The 16,309-nt window shown below is 36.7% G+C and overlaps 1 protein-coding gene across 12 annotated transcripts in view; it reads right to left on the bottom strand.

The window, feature by feature from the left end:
* Positions 1 to 16,309, bottom strand: part of USP54 (ubiquitin specific peptidase 54) — a 163,254-nt gene that overhangs the window by 64,427 nt on the left and 82,518 nt on the right. For all 12 annotated transcript variants that reach the window (XR_014026678.1, XR_014026679.1, XR_014026680.1 and 9 more), the window contains 7 exons: positions 14,044 to 14,190; positions 13,690 to 13,839; positions 7,356 to 7,521; positions 5,588 to 5,758; positions 3,034 to 3,165; positions 2,527 to 2,892; positions 1,114 to 1,339 (listed from right to left, as the gene is read on the bottom strand). Coding sequence is in view for 7 of the 12 variants with exons in the window: in XM_081329573.1 (XP_081185699.1) it covers positions 1,114 to 1,339; positions 2,527 to 2,892; positions 3,034 to 3,165; positions 5,588 to 5,758; positions 7,356 to 7,521; positions 13,690 to 13,839; positions 14,044 to 14,190 (1,358 nt within the window). In the remaining 5 variants the exon portion in view is untranslated. The remainder of the gene's footprint in view (positions 1 to 1,113; positions 1,340 to 2,526; positions 2,893 to 3,033; positions 3,166 to 5,587; positions 5,759 to 7,355; positions 7,522 to 13,689; positions 13,840 to 14,043; positions 14,191 to 16,309) is intronic.

Below are 16,309 nucleotides of genomic sequence, written 5' to 3' on the forward strand. Positions count from 1 at the left end.
CTCTTAAATCTTCATTCTCTAATACTTTTGCTTCTAATGTGGCATTCTTTTGAATCAAATCTTCCACTTTTTCATCCAAATCTTCCACACATTCAGCCACTTTATGCACTGAGGACAAAATGTCTACCTTCATCACACTGAACTTCTGTTCCATCCTCTCTTCCATTCTCTCCTCCAATTTCTCCAATTTCTCCTCCATCTGTGCAAATTTATCACCCATTGATTCCAAAATTACCTGGGTATGTTTTTCAAGAGCATCTTGTAAATCCTTCGGTGTCAATACATCAGGAGGATGCAACGCCTGCAATGATGATTGTTGCACCGGAGAAGTTCCACCACTCCGAAGAGTTTTAGGGGGAGGTTTAGCCGCCATCTTTTACTTTCAATTGTGACGCACTTTCACTTTAAGTTTAAAAAGTCCATCAAGCTCGAGAGTAAAATAAAATAATCCTCTTCACCTTTTCCTCTTGTACCGCTCTGCCTGCTCTTTTTATTCCATAGTCCTTCCTTCAGGCAGGGGTGGTCGCAGACGCCTGGCTCTGCTCCAAGAAATCCGGAGCAGAGACGCTGACCAGCTGGGAGCGACCCAGGCTACGGGGGAGTTCAATCCTTCAGCCGCCCAAGCTCCAAGCTCAGGCGGCCCCGGAGAACTCGACCCCTACCTGGGGCCTCACCCCCTCCTCTTCTCCCGAGGAGGGGGCTTCAAATTCGCCCGAACAGCTGATCGGCGCTGTTTCGGGTGAAAATTACTCAGCTGAGCTGCGGGCAGCCCGGGAAGGCTGTCTCCGGCGCCGCGAAGCCACCGGAAGTCCTATTCTATTCTTGCTTTTGTACAACAAAAGAAACAAGACTGAAAAGGCAGAGTGCCCCTCCCCTGCTTGCTTAGAAATGGGACAATATAAGTTCTTCAATGCATGGGCCTGATATTGCTGTTAAAAAAGGTAGAAAATACATGCCTATGAAGTGCAAATGAAGTTCTTAATTTGTTCTAATTTTTAAAGTTTTGCTCAATAATTTTAAGGTTGTTTTTAATAATTCCTCATTTCACAGTAAAATAATGAAGATACTTAAAATAATGTTAGAAAAATTAAAATACATTTTAATGAAACATACCTAGAGATATTTGAGCTCTCTGACAAAGGCATATCCAGACTGACTGGACTGTTGCTATTGCGATCACTGCTTTCATACCCAGATTCCATCCTTTGGATCAGACGAGGATGCTGATCCATCATGTGATGTGCACCACGCCCTAAATTCCAGTGCTTATACCTGTTGGACCACCTTGGTTTTATTTCACATGCTGGCTCCTTTAGCTTATCTTCTATAAATTCTTTGGCTGACAAACAAAATATTATATGAAAGAAAAGTTAAATGTAATTCTTTCACTTAGTTCAGTTTTTGGAAGTACAAACTTCAGCCCCAGAAGCTCACTGGCTGATTTTGGACCTTCACTTCTAGACAGCCAATTTACCTCCCAAGGCTGATGTTTTGAGTTAAATTGCGGGAGAGAGTTCTACATGCACACCTTGTGTTTGTGAAAAAAGGAGGGCTATAAAATAATTGAATAAACAAACAAATGTTTGCTGCAAAAACCTGATACCATTCTGCTCTATAGTATTGCATCTTAAATCCATAACTAGATTCACAATATTAGGCTATAATGCAGCTTACCTATATTTAATTTTACACAATAAAAATACTGATTCAAAAGGCAGATTTAAATCTTTCCTGATGATATATATCCACTTTTTCTCATCCTTGCAAAAATCTATTCAAATTGGCTTCCAAAGCTTTCTTAAAACTCCTCAAATTTTCCTTATCTTTTTATCTTATTGACATACTGCTAGACAGACATTTATCCAAACTTAATCTAGATACCTCCCTTTTACAGGGGTCAAGTTAAAACTTAATTAACATTCCTTGCACAGGTAGATCTTTTTTCTTTAAATTAATACATTTTAATGCGTGTAGGTTTATACAATTTCACTATTTTTGCAGAAGAAACACACATTCTGTGATTTGTTGGAACCAATTACCTAGCAGTGGTAGACTCTATTTCACTGGCTATTACTCAGGCTAAACTATCATCTGTTTGGGATATTTTAATATGGATATATGCACTGAGTAGTTTACTTGATGGTTAAAATGGCCCTTCCAGTTTGCTGATTATAGTTCATTAATCTCACATCAAATGCAGTCAATAAAAGTAAAAAAATTCTTCTTTTCTTTCTTGTTTTGCATACAAAAAATATCACAAAGAAAACAGATGTAGGACCTTTGGAATCATTTTAACACATACTTCTCATCCATGTTATTTTATTTTACTATTTATTTTATTTCAAAAAGTCAGAGCACCAAAACACAATTGAATATTTAATGTTAACCATTAAATATCATTCAACACCACGTATTTTTTCTGTTTACTGATGCATAGAAAAAAAAATGTTTGGATAGTATCAATGACTCTCAATAAACAGTATATATTCCATTCTATTCTGTATTACATATCTTGCTCATTTTTACCTGCATCTTCTGCAAAGGGACTGAGTTGGGTGTAGCCACTTTGTTTTCTCTTTTCTTTACTGAAGATGCTGTCTATATTTAACGACTCTCGTTTGGGTCTCCAAGGTGGGCGGTACTTGCTAGAAGAACTCGATTTTGATTCACTACTGTTGCTCTCTATTTCCCAGTCTTGAGACTGAATGGTCAAAGTTCTGGGTAGTGACTGGATTTCAGTCTGATTCTTCCCATGAGGGGAGCCCTGGTGTGTCTGTGAAGTCCTGCTGTGGATCATGTTGCTAACCGTCTCTTTAATTTCCCTTAGTTTGCTAGTACCACTCAACATTTTAGAGGCAGTTCTGGGGACCTGTTCCTCCTTCAGTGTCTCTCCTATGTTTTAAGAACAGAAGAACACTATGTAAACAACATAAATATCCTCAGTAGACTATTTTCATGAAATTTCTGAACTGTTACAGTCCAAAAAGCAATCCAGTCCCAACTTTGACATACACAAATAAGAATCATTTTTACCTTCACTATGATATCCAGATGGCTGTGCTTCATCCCCCTTCTTTCTAGACCTGTTGTTATTTCTCTTACGGTCTGCCAGAGAACTCTTTTTGGAAGTATGTCTCTGACTGCATTCACTATCAGTCAGGTGACCTGAAAGATGTAAAACACATTACAAATTATAGTTCAGCATTTTTTTAAAAAAAAAAGCTTTGTTCATTCTCACAGACTTTATATATAAAAACTATCCATTAATGTTTGAAAATGAGTTTTTAAAAAACAGTCCTAGCTTTATTTTATATGTAAAGTTTTTTAATCAAACTAATTTAATTTAATATAAATTAAATTAATAAATAAATAATAAATAAATAAATAATATTGATTTCTAGAAATTCTACAGAAAACCTACAGGAATTGAAAGCAGGATATTGCTTTCATTCAGCACCATACACTACAGACCCTTTAAAACAGCCTTTCTCAACTTCTTTACCCTGGAAGGCAACTTATATTAAATTAGAATGCACACACTAAAATTATGTCCAAACATGATAATTCTAAAATTAAAAATAAAGTGATAATATCTACAATTTAAATGAATTACAATTACATAGAATGCATTGCAGAGAATTGGCCTGCCAGGGTCCAATGTTGTTGCATGAAACCTAGCTATAGGTGCTGTAACAAAAGATAACTCATTTATGATCAGTATCTGGGCAAGGGCTTAATCTGGGCAACCAGGATATCTACTAATCAGAAGTAGGAAGAATCTGGTTCTGATTTCTCTGTAAAAGGAGAAACAAAGAAAAACAAGTTCTGGAATTTCCACCTCTCCAGAATCACAGCAGTAAAGCCTTTCAGCCAATGGTACTATTGTATCTTTAGCATCCAATATGCAGAGGAGAGACATGGTATCAGACAAGAGAGAAAGTTTTCTGATGGCTAGGTGTTTCTACCTGCATATGGTAGCTGGCAGCAGTGACAATATATCTGTAGTGTACTGGCGACAGAATAAAGTCAGCTCCAGGGCCCTTCTCCCTCCTGAGTTAGCCAATAATGATCTTAATTGTAGATGCAGATACTGAGAACCACTCAAGTAAGTCCTCATCCTTACAATGAGGGATCTCCATCCATCCTCTGAAAATTTAATTCCCAGGGTTTAGGAGGTATATGAAGATCTAATGGGGTAGAAGCTCTGGAAACCTGATATTAGGTGCCAGAAAAGAGTAGTGTTTTTTTTCCACTGCTTCAGTAAGTCATTCCCAGGTGGTCCTTACATCTTTCTTTCTTTTTTTTAAAGCCACTAGTTGTTTATATTGTTTTTTTCAGGGTGATAACATATTGTTGTCACCTATCTCAGATTTATAAAAGTGATAAGCTGGGGTAAGGGCATTCTTAGCTTCAACACAATTCTTATCAAATTATGGCTTTGATGAAATTGAAGGCCACTTAGCCTTCAGAAATTGGGATTGTAAACCAATAAAGGCTGTAGCTCTTGCACTAGAATTTTGCATAGATCCAAAGAATCTTGACTGAGGTTGGCTGACATGAGGGCCGACTGATACTTCTCCCAGTGCCCTCTTCATCTTTTGGTTAAGCTGCAGGATCCATTTGGCATGACATTTTGCTTGACCTGCTGGAGAAGTTGAAGGAATGAAATGAGCCTCCAGGTACATCCAATATTATAGGGTACCCGGTTCATAGTAATTAGCATGTAATCAAGGTATTTGTTCCAATCCTTGACAGAAATGTGAATTTGCTTAGATAATCTACTACAAAAGAATTATGTAGTATAAGAAGAAATTTATTTCTAAACTACACAAACCATGTTTTACAATGTTTATAACCACAGCAAAACAGCATGTCAAGAATTCCTTCCACTGCATGCCTTTTTTTCCCCAGTCAACATGTCTTATAGAACACGGAGACTTCTCTTGGAACCCTAGGATCTTGCAGAACTCCAGTTGGGGGAGGCTGGCCTAAACAATGCAGTGTCCACAGACCTACTTTCATTTATTATTTTTTACTGTTCTTCTTGGATCCATCATCTATTCCTGATACAAGGAGGAACATTCCATATTAGCACAATTTTTCTATTTGTACTTCACATTTTTAGCAATTGACATATTGTCAACATCCAGCTCGAGAATTAAAATAAAACTGCATGTTCATTCCGTTTCCAAAAATCATACTGTTTATTGAATACACGGCATGGTAATGTTGAAGCAAAGCTAACTCTGAGGTATTCAGACACCAATTCATAGAATTAAATAATAATTTCTTTGGCCAAACCACCAACCTCTCACGCAGTCCATGTAAACAATTTCATTTTGTTATGGAAACTGTTTGCTTCCTCTCCAAACCTGCTGCAGTGTCCTTAGAAAGGTTTTAGGCTCTCATGGCCTTCAGTGGAATCATAAAGGTTTCATTTCTCCATCTAACCCATTCTAAAGCAACACCTTCCCCCCTAACCATAACCCTAACCCTAACCCCTAACCCTTGTTTTTGCCAACATCCCAGCGAGTTTATTCTCATGAATTCTATGATTTTCATCCTAAATTTAAAAGAAAAAGATTACCTGTGTCCCTGCTGCTTTGCGAAACCACATCATTTTCCACATTATAAATGATAGTTCCTTGAGAATCAGAAGAAAAGTGGCTGACCATAGATTCATGGTGGGAATGTTTATGCAGATAACTGTCTGTAGAAGAATCTGTTCTACTGTCGCTTGAGATAGAAGGTTCACGTCCTATTAAAAAATAGTGAACATTAGAATTGAGAAAATGAGAAAAAATATTAACACAATTACGGTCAATACATTTCTTCACTCCTAGGACGATAAAAGTTGCTCAATGAGCACTAAAAGGCTGCATCTCTACGTGTACATCTTGCAATCCATCTCCATCATCCTTCTGTATACATACATTCAACCACCTAATAGATTTTTTTGTCAGCAATCTGAAGGTAATGTCGAGAAAAAGAGCCAAACTATAAGTTATTTCTTTCCTCTCCACAGCAATACTGTGTCACTTCCAGCAATTCTGACCATCAGAAGAAATAAGAAATCCATACAATCAGCATTTGCCCTGAGACTTCACTCTTTCTCTTAGAGACCAAAGCTGGAAGGGAGGACTGAAGTGAAGAGACTTGCATCTCCAGACATTACAGATAGGGACAGCAGATATTTAGCAGGCAATTCAATAGCCTTCATCATATAGCATCGTACCAGAATGCAGAATGGATATACAAGCAGATAAGAGAAACATTTGTTGTAAAAAAAATTCAGAATCTCCAGGGGTGTTATCTGGCCAAGAGGACACCAACCTTTCCACCTTGGTGACCTGGCGCACAGGGTGGGAGGCATCTGAGTGGCAGGTGCACGCACATGCGCACAGCTCTATCGGTGCAGACAGCGGGTGGGCACCCTCCACTTGTGTGAATGGAGCTTTGCATGTGAGTGGTGGGCACTTGTGCTTGTACATGAAGCTCCCCTCACATGAACAGAGGCCATTGTGCTTGCGTGTGAAGCTCCACTTGTGTGAGCGAAGAGTGCTTACCACCCTCTGCTTAATTACTCTCCACTCGCACTAGTGGAGCTTTGCGCATTCTCTGAATAATTACATTTTCTAATTTTTATTATTAATAAATGGTAATAAATTCCAAAGTATTTCTTATATGGAATTTTTTTAAAAATCAGGCTTACATTCCAACACCACTACATTTTTCAAGAATTTAAATTTAACATTGTGAAAAATAAAGCATAAAGGTGTTTAGAATATTGAATCCTCTAATAATTGTTTCCACTGTACACTGTTGCACATGTACAAAAATACATATGGTATTCAGAATAGTTGAATTTTTGCACAATGTATGAAGTTATTTTTGCATGCTTGGCTATATTTCAGGTAGGCAGAGCTAAATTCCATGTCTGTACCATTTTGCTGATATTTGATAACTCACAAAGCTTTACTTATTGCCAGAGCCTTGGTGGAGCAGTGGGCTAATGCCTCCTTAAGTAACACCAGCTGCCTGCAATTAGTGCAGGTTCGCCTCCCACCAGGCTCAAGGTTGACTCAGCCTTCCATCCTTCCGAGGTAGGTAAAATGAGGACCCAGATTGTTGGGGGCAATTAAGCTGACTTTGTAATAATGCCGCTTGGGGTGTGTGTGAAAGCCCTAATAAGCAGGCATATACATAGAATGAAGGCTACTGCTAAGCTTGTAAGCCGCCCTGAGTCTTTGGAGAAGGGCGGGATATAAATGGAATTAAAATAAATTAAAAATTAAAAATAAATATCATATATCTTCATTGCTACCAAAAATACATGAAGAACTTCAAAAGGTTACCTGAATCTTCACTATCATAATAGGTTCTGCTATACTGTGGTAAATCCTGTGTGGATAGATTCTGGGTTGATACTGGAGTTCCTCTTGGGTCTGCATAAAGGAGTAGCAAGGGTTGGTAATGACCTTTAATGCACTTAGTAACAACATCTTTCCATTTAGGGCCTATCTGAAAATATTAAAAAACAGTAATGGGGGGATCATTTTTGATACAATTAAGTACAACAAAGACATTGGTCTTGACAAATAGATGACCAAGAATCCAACTGACAATGGGAAACAATTGTTATACTGTAAATAACATATTAACTACATACAAACAAAATATTACATTAAAGGTCAGTGCCAGTTTAAGACAAAGAACTCTTTTATTTTCAAAAAGCTCTTCAAGATTATTCTATTAAGAACTTAAAATAATAAAACATACTACAAAACAACACATAGCATCCACAGCAAGCATTTATAGAGAGACTCCATTTCCAGGATCATTGTCTGAAAAAAAGTAGCAGCAATTAATTTGATCCTTTTGTGGTTTGTAGAGCAAAAGTACATGATGAAGAGGTGTGTGTGTTTGTGTGTGTGTATTCAACCTCTTAGCACAGCTCAGTTTGTAAATTTTTATTTTTCATAACTTCTGAATCTAGTTATCTATTGAAAGTTCTGTAGGTTCTGGGGACTTCCGGGTGGCTCTCCAGCGTCGCGGACGGTCAGAATCGACCGCCGGCCCTTCGTTTCTGTTTAATCCGTGGAGCAGCCAACAATCAGCTGCTCTGTGGTGTGAAAACCCCACTCCTCGGGTGAAGAGGGGAGGGGGAGTTCCCAGGTAGAGCGTTTGTTCTGGGGCTTGAAGGGTGAGGGCCCTCCCAAAGCCTGGGAGTCTCCAGAGCGGAGGACTCTTCTGCTGTTAGCAGAACAAGACGCTGAATCCACTCCTGCCGGATTTGATTGACATCTAGAAACATTGTTGCAGCAGAGCGGAGACAGGAGTTGTATAAACAGCAAGTACAAGGCTTTAACCCTCGAAAAACAATTTTTTTTTCGTCCTGCTTACTATTTGGAAAAGAAAGGGAAAATGGCGTCTGAGTGAATAGGGAGGAGAGAGGGGAAGAACTTTTTTTCCTTTTTTATAAGAGGTGAAGGGGTTTTTCTTTTTTTCCCCTCTCTCACTTTTTTTTAATAGTGAAAGTGTTTGCTGGGAGACTGAAGAGGAATTGGACTTTAAATTTGCTCTGCCTGAACTTACAAGATGTGGTTTTAGTTCTTAAAGGAGAAGAGAAGTAAAAGTGTGAACGGAGAGTTAAGTGCCTATAAAATGGCTTCTAAGCCTCCTAGAATCCCTGTTACTAAAAGTGCAGGGACATCGCCTGTTCAGCAATCTGGATTGCAGTCTTTGACATCATCCCCCGCAGCTTCTCCACCTGTAACGTTAAAGGACTTGCAAGATGCCTTAAAAGTGGCTTTAGCCACTCAGTCTGAAAAAATAACTGAAAAAATAACTGAACAGGTGGCTGAGCTTATTGAGGATAAGAACAAGGAAATGCGGGAGGACATTCTCTTAGCACTTCAGGGGCTGGCAGGATGTATTGAGACTTTGAATGAACGGGTGGAAGAAGTGAAACAAAATAATTTGATGTTGGAGGCTAAAATGGGTGAAGCTGAATTTAAAATGGATAAAACGGAGGAAGAGGTTCTGATGATACAGTATAGAGATATGGAGTTTGCCCTAAGGATCAGAGGTTTGAAAGAGAACTCTCAGGAGAATTTGCAAGAGATGCTGGTGGATGCTTTGGCACCTATTTTGGGGTTTAAACCCGAAGAATTCTTTGGGAAGATAAAGTCTTCAGAGTTAACTCTTGGATTGCCAGGTAGAGGAAATTGCCAAGAGATGTGGTGGTGTACTTTACGAAGAGGAGGATAAGAAATGAGATTATCCAAATTTTTTATAATAAGAGATTTACAATTGCTGGTCAAGAGGTGTTGATTCTGAAAGAGATTCCCCCAAAAGTTTTGAGAAAAAGGAAAGAATTTGCTTTTTTGGCAGAAGAATTGAAAAAACAACAGCTTCAGTTCAGATGGGAGATTCCAATGGGGATTGTGGTGAATTTTGCTGGAATAAGATATCGTCTTAATACAGTTTTGAAGGCATGAGATTTTTATACTAATGTACTGAAAGCAGGTTCACCGCCCTCTACAGAAGATAAAGAAGGAAAGGATGAAGGAGTGCAACAGTTACAAGAAAAACAGCAATTTTCAGAAATTGTGCAACCCTTGGCTTTAGTAGAAGAAACTTCGACTCAAAGAATAACACGGGCTGCATCTAGACGTAAGGCACAACAACAACAACAGCAACAGGATCAATGTTTGATGATTACAACTCAAGAATCAAGTGAAGCAGTGGGAGGAGGGAGGCCGAAGAGGCAGATTTCTGAAGATCTTCAGGCGGCGCTCCGGAGGCTTCAAGTCGCAAAGGATGGCGACAAAATTCCTGACTTGGAATGTTAATGGCTTGAATTCACCACAAAAGAGGAAGAAAATATTTCAGTATTTGAAACATTTTAAAAGTGACGTTGTATGTTTGCAAGAGACGCATATTCGGGTATCTGATCAGAAATATTTGATAAATTTGAGACTGGGTACACAATTTATTGCATCCGCTCCAGAGAAGAAAAATGGTGTAGTAATAAATGTGAAGAAGTGTTTGATAGCCAAATTAATAGAAGCAGATATACAAGGAAGATATATTATTATTGAACTTTTGATTGAAGGGAAGAAAATACTTTTAATTGGGATATATGCTCCTAATCAACAAGAAGAATTTTATAAATTGCTACATAACAAAATAATTCAATGGGACTACAAGTCTTGTATTTTAATGGGAGACTGGAATGGTGTGATGGACATGCAGAAGGATAAGAAAGGATTTTTTAAAAATACTCCTAATCATGCTAGATTGCCTAGATCTTTTTTTGATTTGAAAGATGATTTGGAATTGAGAGACATTTGGAGAGAAAGAAACGCGGATGAAAAGGATTTTACTTTTTTTTCTGACAGACATCAATCTTTTTCGAGGATTGATTTTATATTGATTACTAATGATTTTTTCTAGGATTAAGAAGATCAAGATATGTCCAAGAACTTTATCGGACCATAGTCCAGTTTGGATGGAATTGGATAAGGGTAACGGTGATAGAGTATCATGGAGATTAAATGAAAATTTATTTAGATATGTAGAAAATGGAGAAGAATGTAAAAAGCAGATGAAAGAATTTTTATTATGAATATGCACAAAGGCACCTCTATTGAAATGGTATGGGATGCAAGTAAAGCTTACATGAGAGGTGTCTTGATATATCTGAATAAGGCCCAGAACTTTCAAGAACCAATTATAATGGATACTTGGGAGAAAATATGGGTTAGGAATGTTAAATTTACACAGGCACAAAATTTAAGGGAGAATTTTTACAAAATGTTTTATAGATGGCATTTAGATCCCAAAAAATTAGCATGTATGTATCCAAATTGTCAGCCAAAATGTTGGAGATGTGGTTGTGATGATGCAACGTATTATCATGTATGGTGGACTTGTAAAAAAGTTAAAGCTTTTTGGATTAAAATTTGGTGGAACATGCAGAAGATTTTTAAGAAAAAGATAAGATTTTTACCACAATTGTTTTTGTTGGTTATTATCACTGATTGTACTGCTATAGAAACCAAATTGATGCTGAATTTAATAACAGCTGCAAGACCTTTGGTAGCGCAATACTGGAAGAAGGAGGACCTGTCTACTATTGAAGAATGGACTTTGAAAGTTTCGAACTTGGCAGAAATGGCTAAAATCTCAGTATATGTGAAAGATCACTCGCAACAGAGATATATAGTGGAATGGAGAAGATGGATTGATTTTATTCAGAACAAATATGGGACTACAAAGTATCATTTAGCATTTGAATAGTTATTAGTTATTGTAATTAGAGGCTATATTATTTTTCTTTTATATGGTTAAGGAGTGTGATAGGGTTTAAAGAGTAATTATAGTAATTAGAATATTTTAGAGTGAGATTGTATGATGTAATACCCTGTATTCGGCTCTGGGAAGTCGGGGTGTGTGTGTTGGGATGGGAGGGATGGGGAGAGGGGTCGGGTAGATGGGGTATATGTTTCAAAAATGTAGTTTAAAACTTTTCAATTAAAAAAAAGTTCTGTAGGTTCTTTTCAATTTGTTGCCTTTTCCAATGTATTTTATGTATTTATTTATTTACATTTCATGTAAATGTAATGTACATTTTAAGCACCCATCTTCCTCAAGGTGGGATTTTCCTGTTACTAACATAAAGTTGATAAGAGATTGAAAGAATAGATCAGAATTTTCAACAAATAAGAAACATGCAAATATTTTGGACAGAAATTGTTTCTAAACAATGTGAGTACTGGACAACTTATGTGGAAGTGATTGTAATTCTCTGAAATATCTACAAGAAACCAAAGATACATTTATTCTCTTTATGTGTTTTTGCAGACATATTATTAACATCACCCTGTAGTCATAATGAAAGTAAAAATGAAAGTAAAAATTCTAGGTTAATGTTAAATGTTATACCGATAAAAGCTTTGTTCAACCAGCATTGTTCATGAACAATTCACGTGACAATAAAGAATGGAAGGGAGTAGATAGTTTTGTTTTCTTGTGCTCTTGAATAGATAAAGATGGACAAAATATAGTTGAGATTACTCTTATGTAGGAAGACAATGCAGATTTAACAAGATCATGAAGAGAAAGGATGTATCTATTATAACAAATATCAAAATTGTTAATATAATTTTCTTTCCAGTGGTAACACATGGCTATGAAACCTGGCTCTTGAAAAAAATGGAAGAAGAATGATAAACACTTTTGAATTATGGATCTGGAGATGATCACTAGGTGACCTGTGGATTTCAGAAAAAAAACATTAAATTTGTGTGTTGTAACAAATAAAGAGTGGTTGCTCCATTGAGGTGCTATTCAGTAAGCAGAAACTCATCTGCACTGCACATGTGATGGATAAAAACATTATGGGAAATAGAAGGCAAAGATAAAGATAAATTATACAGAATAAAATAAATTACAGGATTCTCCCTGAAAGAGCTATAAGCTAATACTAAAATTAAGTGAACAAGTATTATGATTCCTAAATTAACTAACTAATCATTTGTATTCTGGTGACGCATAGGGGCTGAAAATCAAATAAATAAGAAAATCCTTTTCTCTTAGTAAGCATTTTCTAAATATAAATCCATCCTGTCACTTTATTTGTAACACTGTAGACAGCAATCCTTATTTAACTTACTATAAAACCCTAGTAATATCACACCTGGAATACTGCAGCCAATTTTAGTCACCATATCATAAAAAAGATGTTGAGAGTTTGAAAAAAAATTCAGAGAAGAGGAACTAAGATGATCAAAGGCCTGGAGACTAAAACATACGAAGAACGGTTGCAGGACTTGGGTTTGGCCATTCTAAAGAAAAGAAGAAATAGGGGAGACATGATAGCAGTGTTCCAGAAGGCCTATAGAAAATATTGAAGAAAAAATAAAAATCTGTAAATATTCAAATATGAAAAAATAAAAAAATCCAAAAAAGAAATATAAAACAAAAATTACCCCCCCCCAAAATCACAGTACTCCCAGGGTTATGATAAAAGACCCTGTTCCTCAACAAATCAACCTATTCCTCTCTAAAAGTTAGAAAGATTAAAAAAGAAATTTAAAAGAAATTAGACTTTCTATAGACTTGCTATACAAAGCATCCAGGTTAAAATAAGTGAACAGCAAATAAAAGACTACTTATTTATGACACGGGTGTCCAACTTTTCCATTTTCCTGGGCTGCACTGAATGAAGAATTGTCTTGGGCCACATATAAAATAGTTAATGTATATAAACAACATAAGAATGTTAAAAAGTCTATGGTCTTGTGGGGCTGCATTAGTACCTCTGTCCAGGGCCACATGCAAACCAAGGGCTAGACACGCCTAATCTATGTTATTTACTTCTCCCAAGAAGAGCTGAAAAGTTTCCGTCTTACCATCATTGCATTGTACTGAATACTATGTTATTTTGTTAGATCTTTTCTTAACAACTCATGACATAATGAAACATGGCAGACAACATATATCCTGCCCTGCTCTCTTAAATAATGTGTCATTTTTATATTTTAGAAACAGTGGATGCAACCTATCTGGAATGTTTCATTATGCAAATAATTAGAAGTGTATCAATTCATCTAAAAACAATCCAGATAGATTTACACTGTAATGATCCAAACATTTTATTCTTTTTCCCTCTAAATTTCTTACCTCTTTAACATGGGCATCATCAAAATACATCCACATACGAATCTTTGTTTGAAAGAAAAAGGTGGAGTAATGTTTTCCATAGTAGCAGATCATTCCAACCAAATATAATTCACATTGTTTTGCTCTGTCGTCAGTTACTCTGAAGAACAACTTCAGGGAGGGAAGAATAATCTCAGTACAATTCTTGAATTTCTCTAAAACTTAAATTTACTTATTGAAAAGTAACCATTTAAGCTGAAGGAAAAATGTTTGAAATAAATGCAGACCATACAAACATGCATGTACACGTATAGATGAAGGACAGTAGCAGAGTCAAACAAGAATGTACATATTGCCATAAGATTTAAGACTCACATCACCCAGTTTAAGGCAAGTGCCCAGGGTATGAATTACATCCTCCGCCAAATCCGAGTGATCCGAGTCCCAGACCAGCCCGATGGTGATGATCTGTGGAGAGTTCATCAACACTCGGCGTATCCGAATTCTTTCACCACAATTGCTCTGAAAAACAACCCAATGTATTTAATTCCTGATGGTTTTAAACATTCCCTTTTTATTTATTTATTTATGCCTACAACTTCTGATAACAATGACATATCTTGCTTTCAGACCAAAACTTTTGAAAATGCAACTGATTTGTATAGAAAGAAATAGGAGTGTACCAACTGGAGTATAAACCCACTCCAGCAAGATAAATTTATATTGTAGTGACGCATAGGGGCTGAGAACCAAATGAATAAGAAAATCCTTTTCTCTTAGTAAGAACTAAGGCAGGAATCACATCTCATTTTCTAAATATAAATCCACCCTGTCGCTTTATCTGTAACACTGCAGTCAGCAATCTTTGTTTATTTATTTTATTTTATTTAACTTGGTGATGGGAGATAAAAGACTACTGTGGTTCTTTATTTCAAGTCGATTATAACTTTCATCAAATAAATTTAACAAATACAATAAATGTAATATATTAAATTCTTCAAATATTCCTAAATGTTAAAAGAAATATTGTGTATTAAACTGTTTCCAACAAAGGAGAATATTTGTAGCTCAAGGCTGAAATGAAGGGTCCTTGGTATTCTCTGAGCTTGGTTGTTTTTTTGTAGATGTTTCATTACCCAAACTAGGTAACATCATCAGTGGTAGCTACGAGGAAAATTTGGAACTAAACCTCCGTTTGGTTATCAACGACATACACTTGTGTGTACAGAACTTTTATTATACACATTAGAAAACTACAACATCACATTATTTTGTAACATAATTGCCATTCAAATTGATGCACTTATCATAAGGTCATAACATAATGTTGTAGTTTTCCAATGTGTATAATAAAAAGTCACCATATCACAAAAAAGATGTTGAGATTTTGGGGAAAAAATCAGAGAAGAGCAACTAAGGTGATCAAAGGCCTGGAGACTAAAACATATGAAGAACAGCTGCGGGACTTGGGTATGGCCAGTCTAAAGAAAAGAAGAAATAGGGGAGACATGAATAGCAGTATTCCAGTATTTGAGGGGCCACCACAAAGAAGAGGTCACGTTATTCACCAAAGCACCAGGGGGCAGGACAAGAAACAATGGTTGGAAACTGGTCAAAGAGAGAAGCAACCTGGAATTAAGGAGAAACTTCCCAACAGTGAGGACAATTAACCAGTGGGACAGCTTACCTCCAGAAATCGTGGGCGCTCCATCACTGGAGATTTTTAAGAAGAGGCTAGACAATCACTTGTCTGAGGTGGTATAGGTTCTCCTGCTTGAGCAGGGGGCTGGACTAGAAGACCTCCAAGGTACCTTCCAGCTCTATTCTATTCTATTCTATTCTATTCTATTCTGTTCTGTTCTGTTCTGTTCTGTTCTGTTCTATCTTCGAGTGTCTGTCATTGATGACCAAACAGACGTTTATTTCTGAATTGCCCTCATAGTAATGAAATGTCTACAAGAAAACAATCAAGCTTAGAGAGCACCAAGGACCCCTCATTAAAATGTTTAAAAGAGAAATGATGGTAAGGAAATTGCTGATTTTGAAATAAAGACTTTTTGAGAACATGAACATATTAGAATTAAGCTAGGTTTTAGTTAATCAGAATGTATGTTTTTATTACATAATTTACTCTAGAAGCAAAATATTTGTAGTCATTTGTAGTCATATAAATATCACTTGGTTTTAGCCACCTTAGCTTGGTTCTGATTGGTTTCTAGCTCTATTGAACTGCCCATTGTATAACAGAGGCCACATTCCATTACTGTATCAAAAAGAAACTACCTAAAAGGCTAAGTTGTTCCCCTTCTACTTTCTGCACACTGATCCATCTGTACATCAAGGGCAGTGGGACTTTGTCCTACCCACTCTGAATAGCTTTCTCACCTTGACATAGCTGCAAACTTTGTAGCTGCTGTTCCAGCACAAAGAGATTGGAAGAGATTGCAATACATTCAAAAGCCTTGTCAGAGAATGCACCACTCCTAAAAATCTTCTTTTAGTTGGACTATGGATTTTCAATGTGAACCCAATCCCCAGAGTAATATATAATGATAAATCTATTTAGTATACAGTAGACCTTGACTAACAACCATTTGTTTAATGACTGTTCGAAGTTACAACGGCATTGAAAAAAGTGACT

The sequence above is a fragment of the Vipera berus genome, assembly GCF_964194415.1.
Source record: "Vipera berus genome assembly, chromosome: 5".
Classification (NCBI taxonomy): domain Eukaryota; kingdom Metazoa; phylum Chordata; class Lepidosauria; order Squamata; family Viperidae; genus Vipera; species Vipera berus.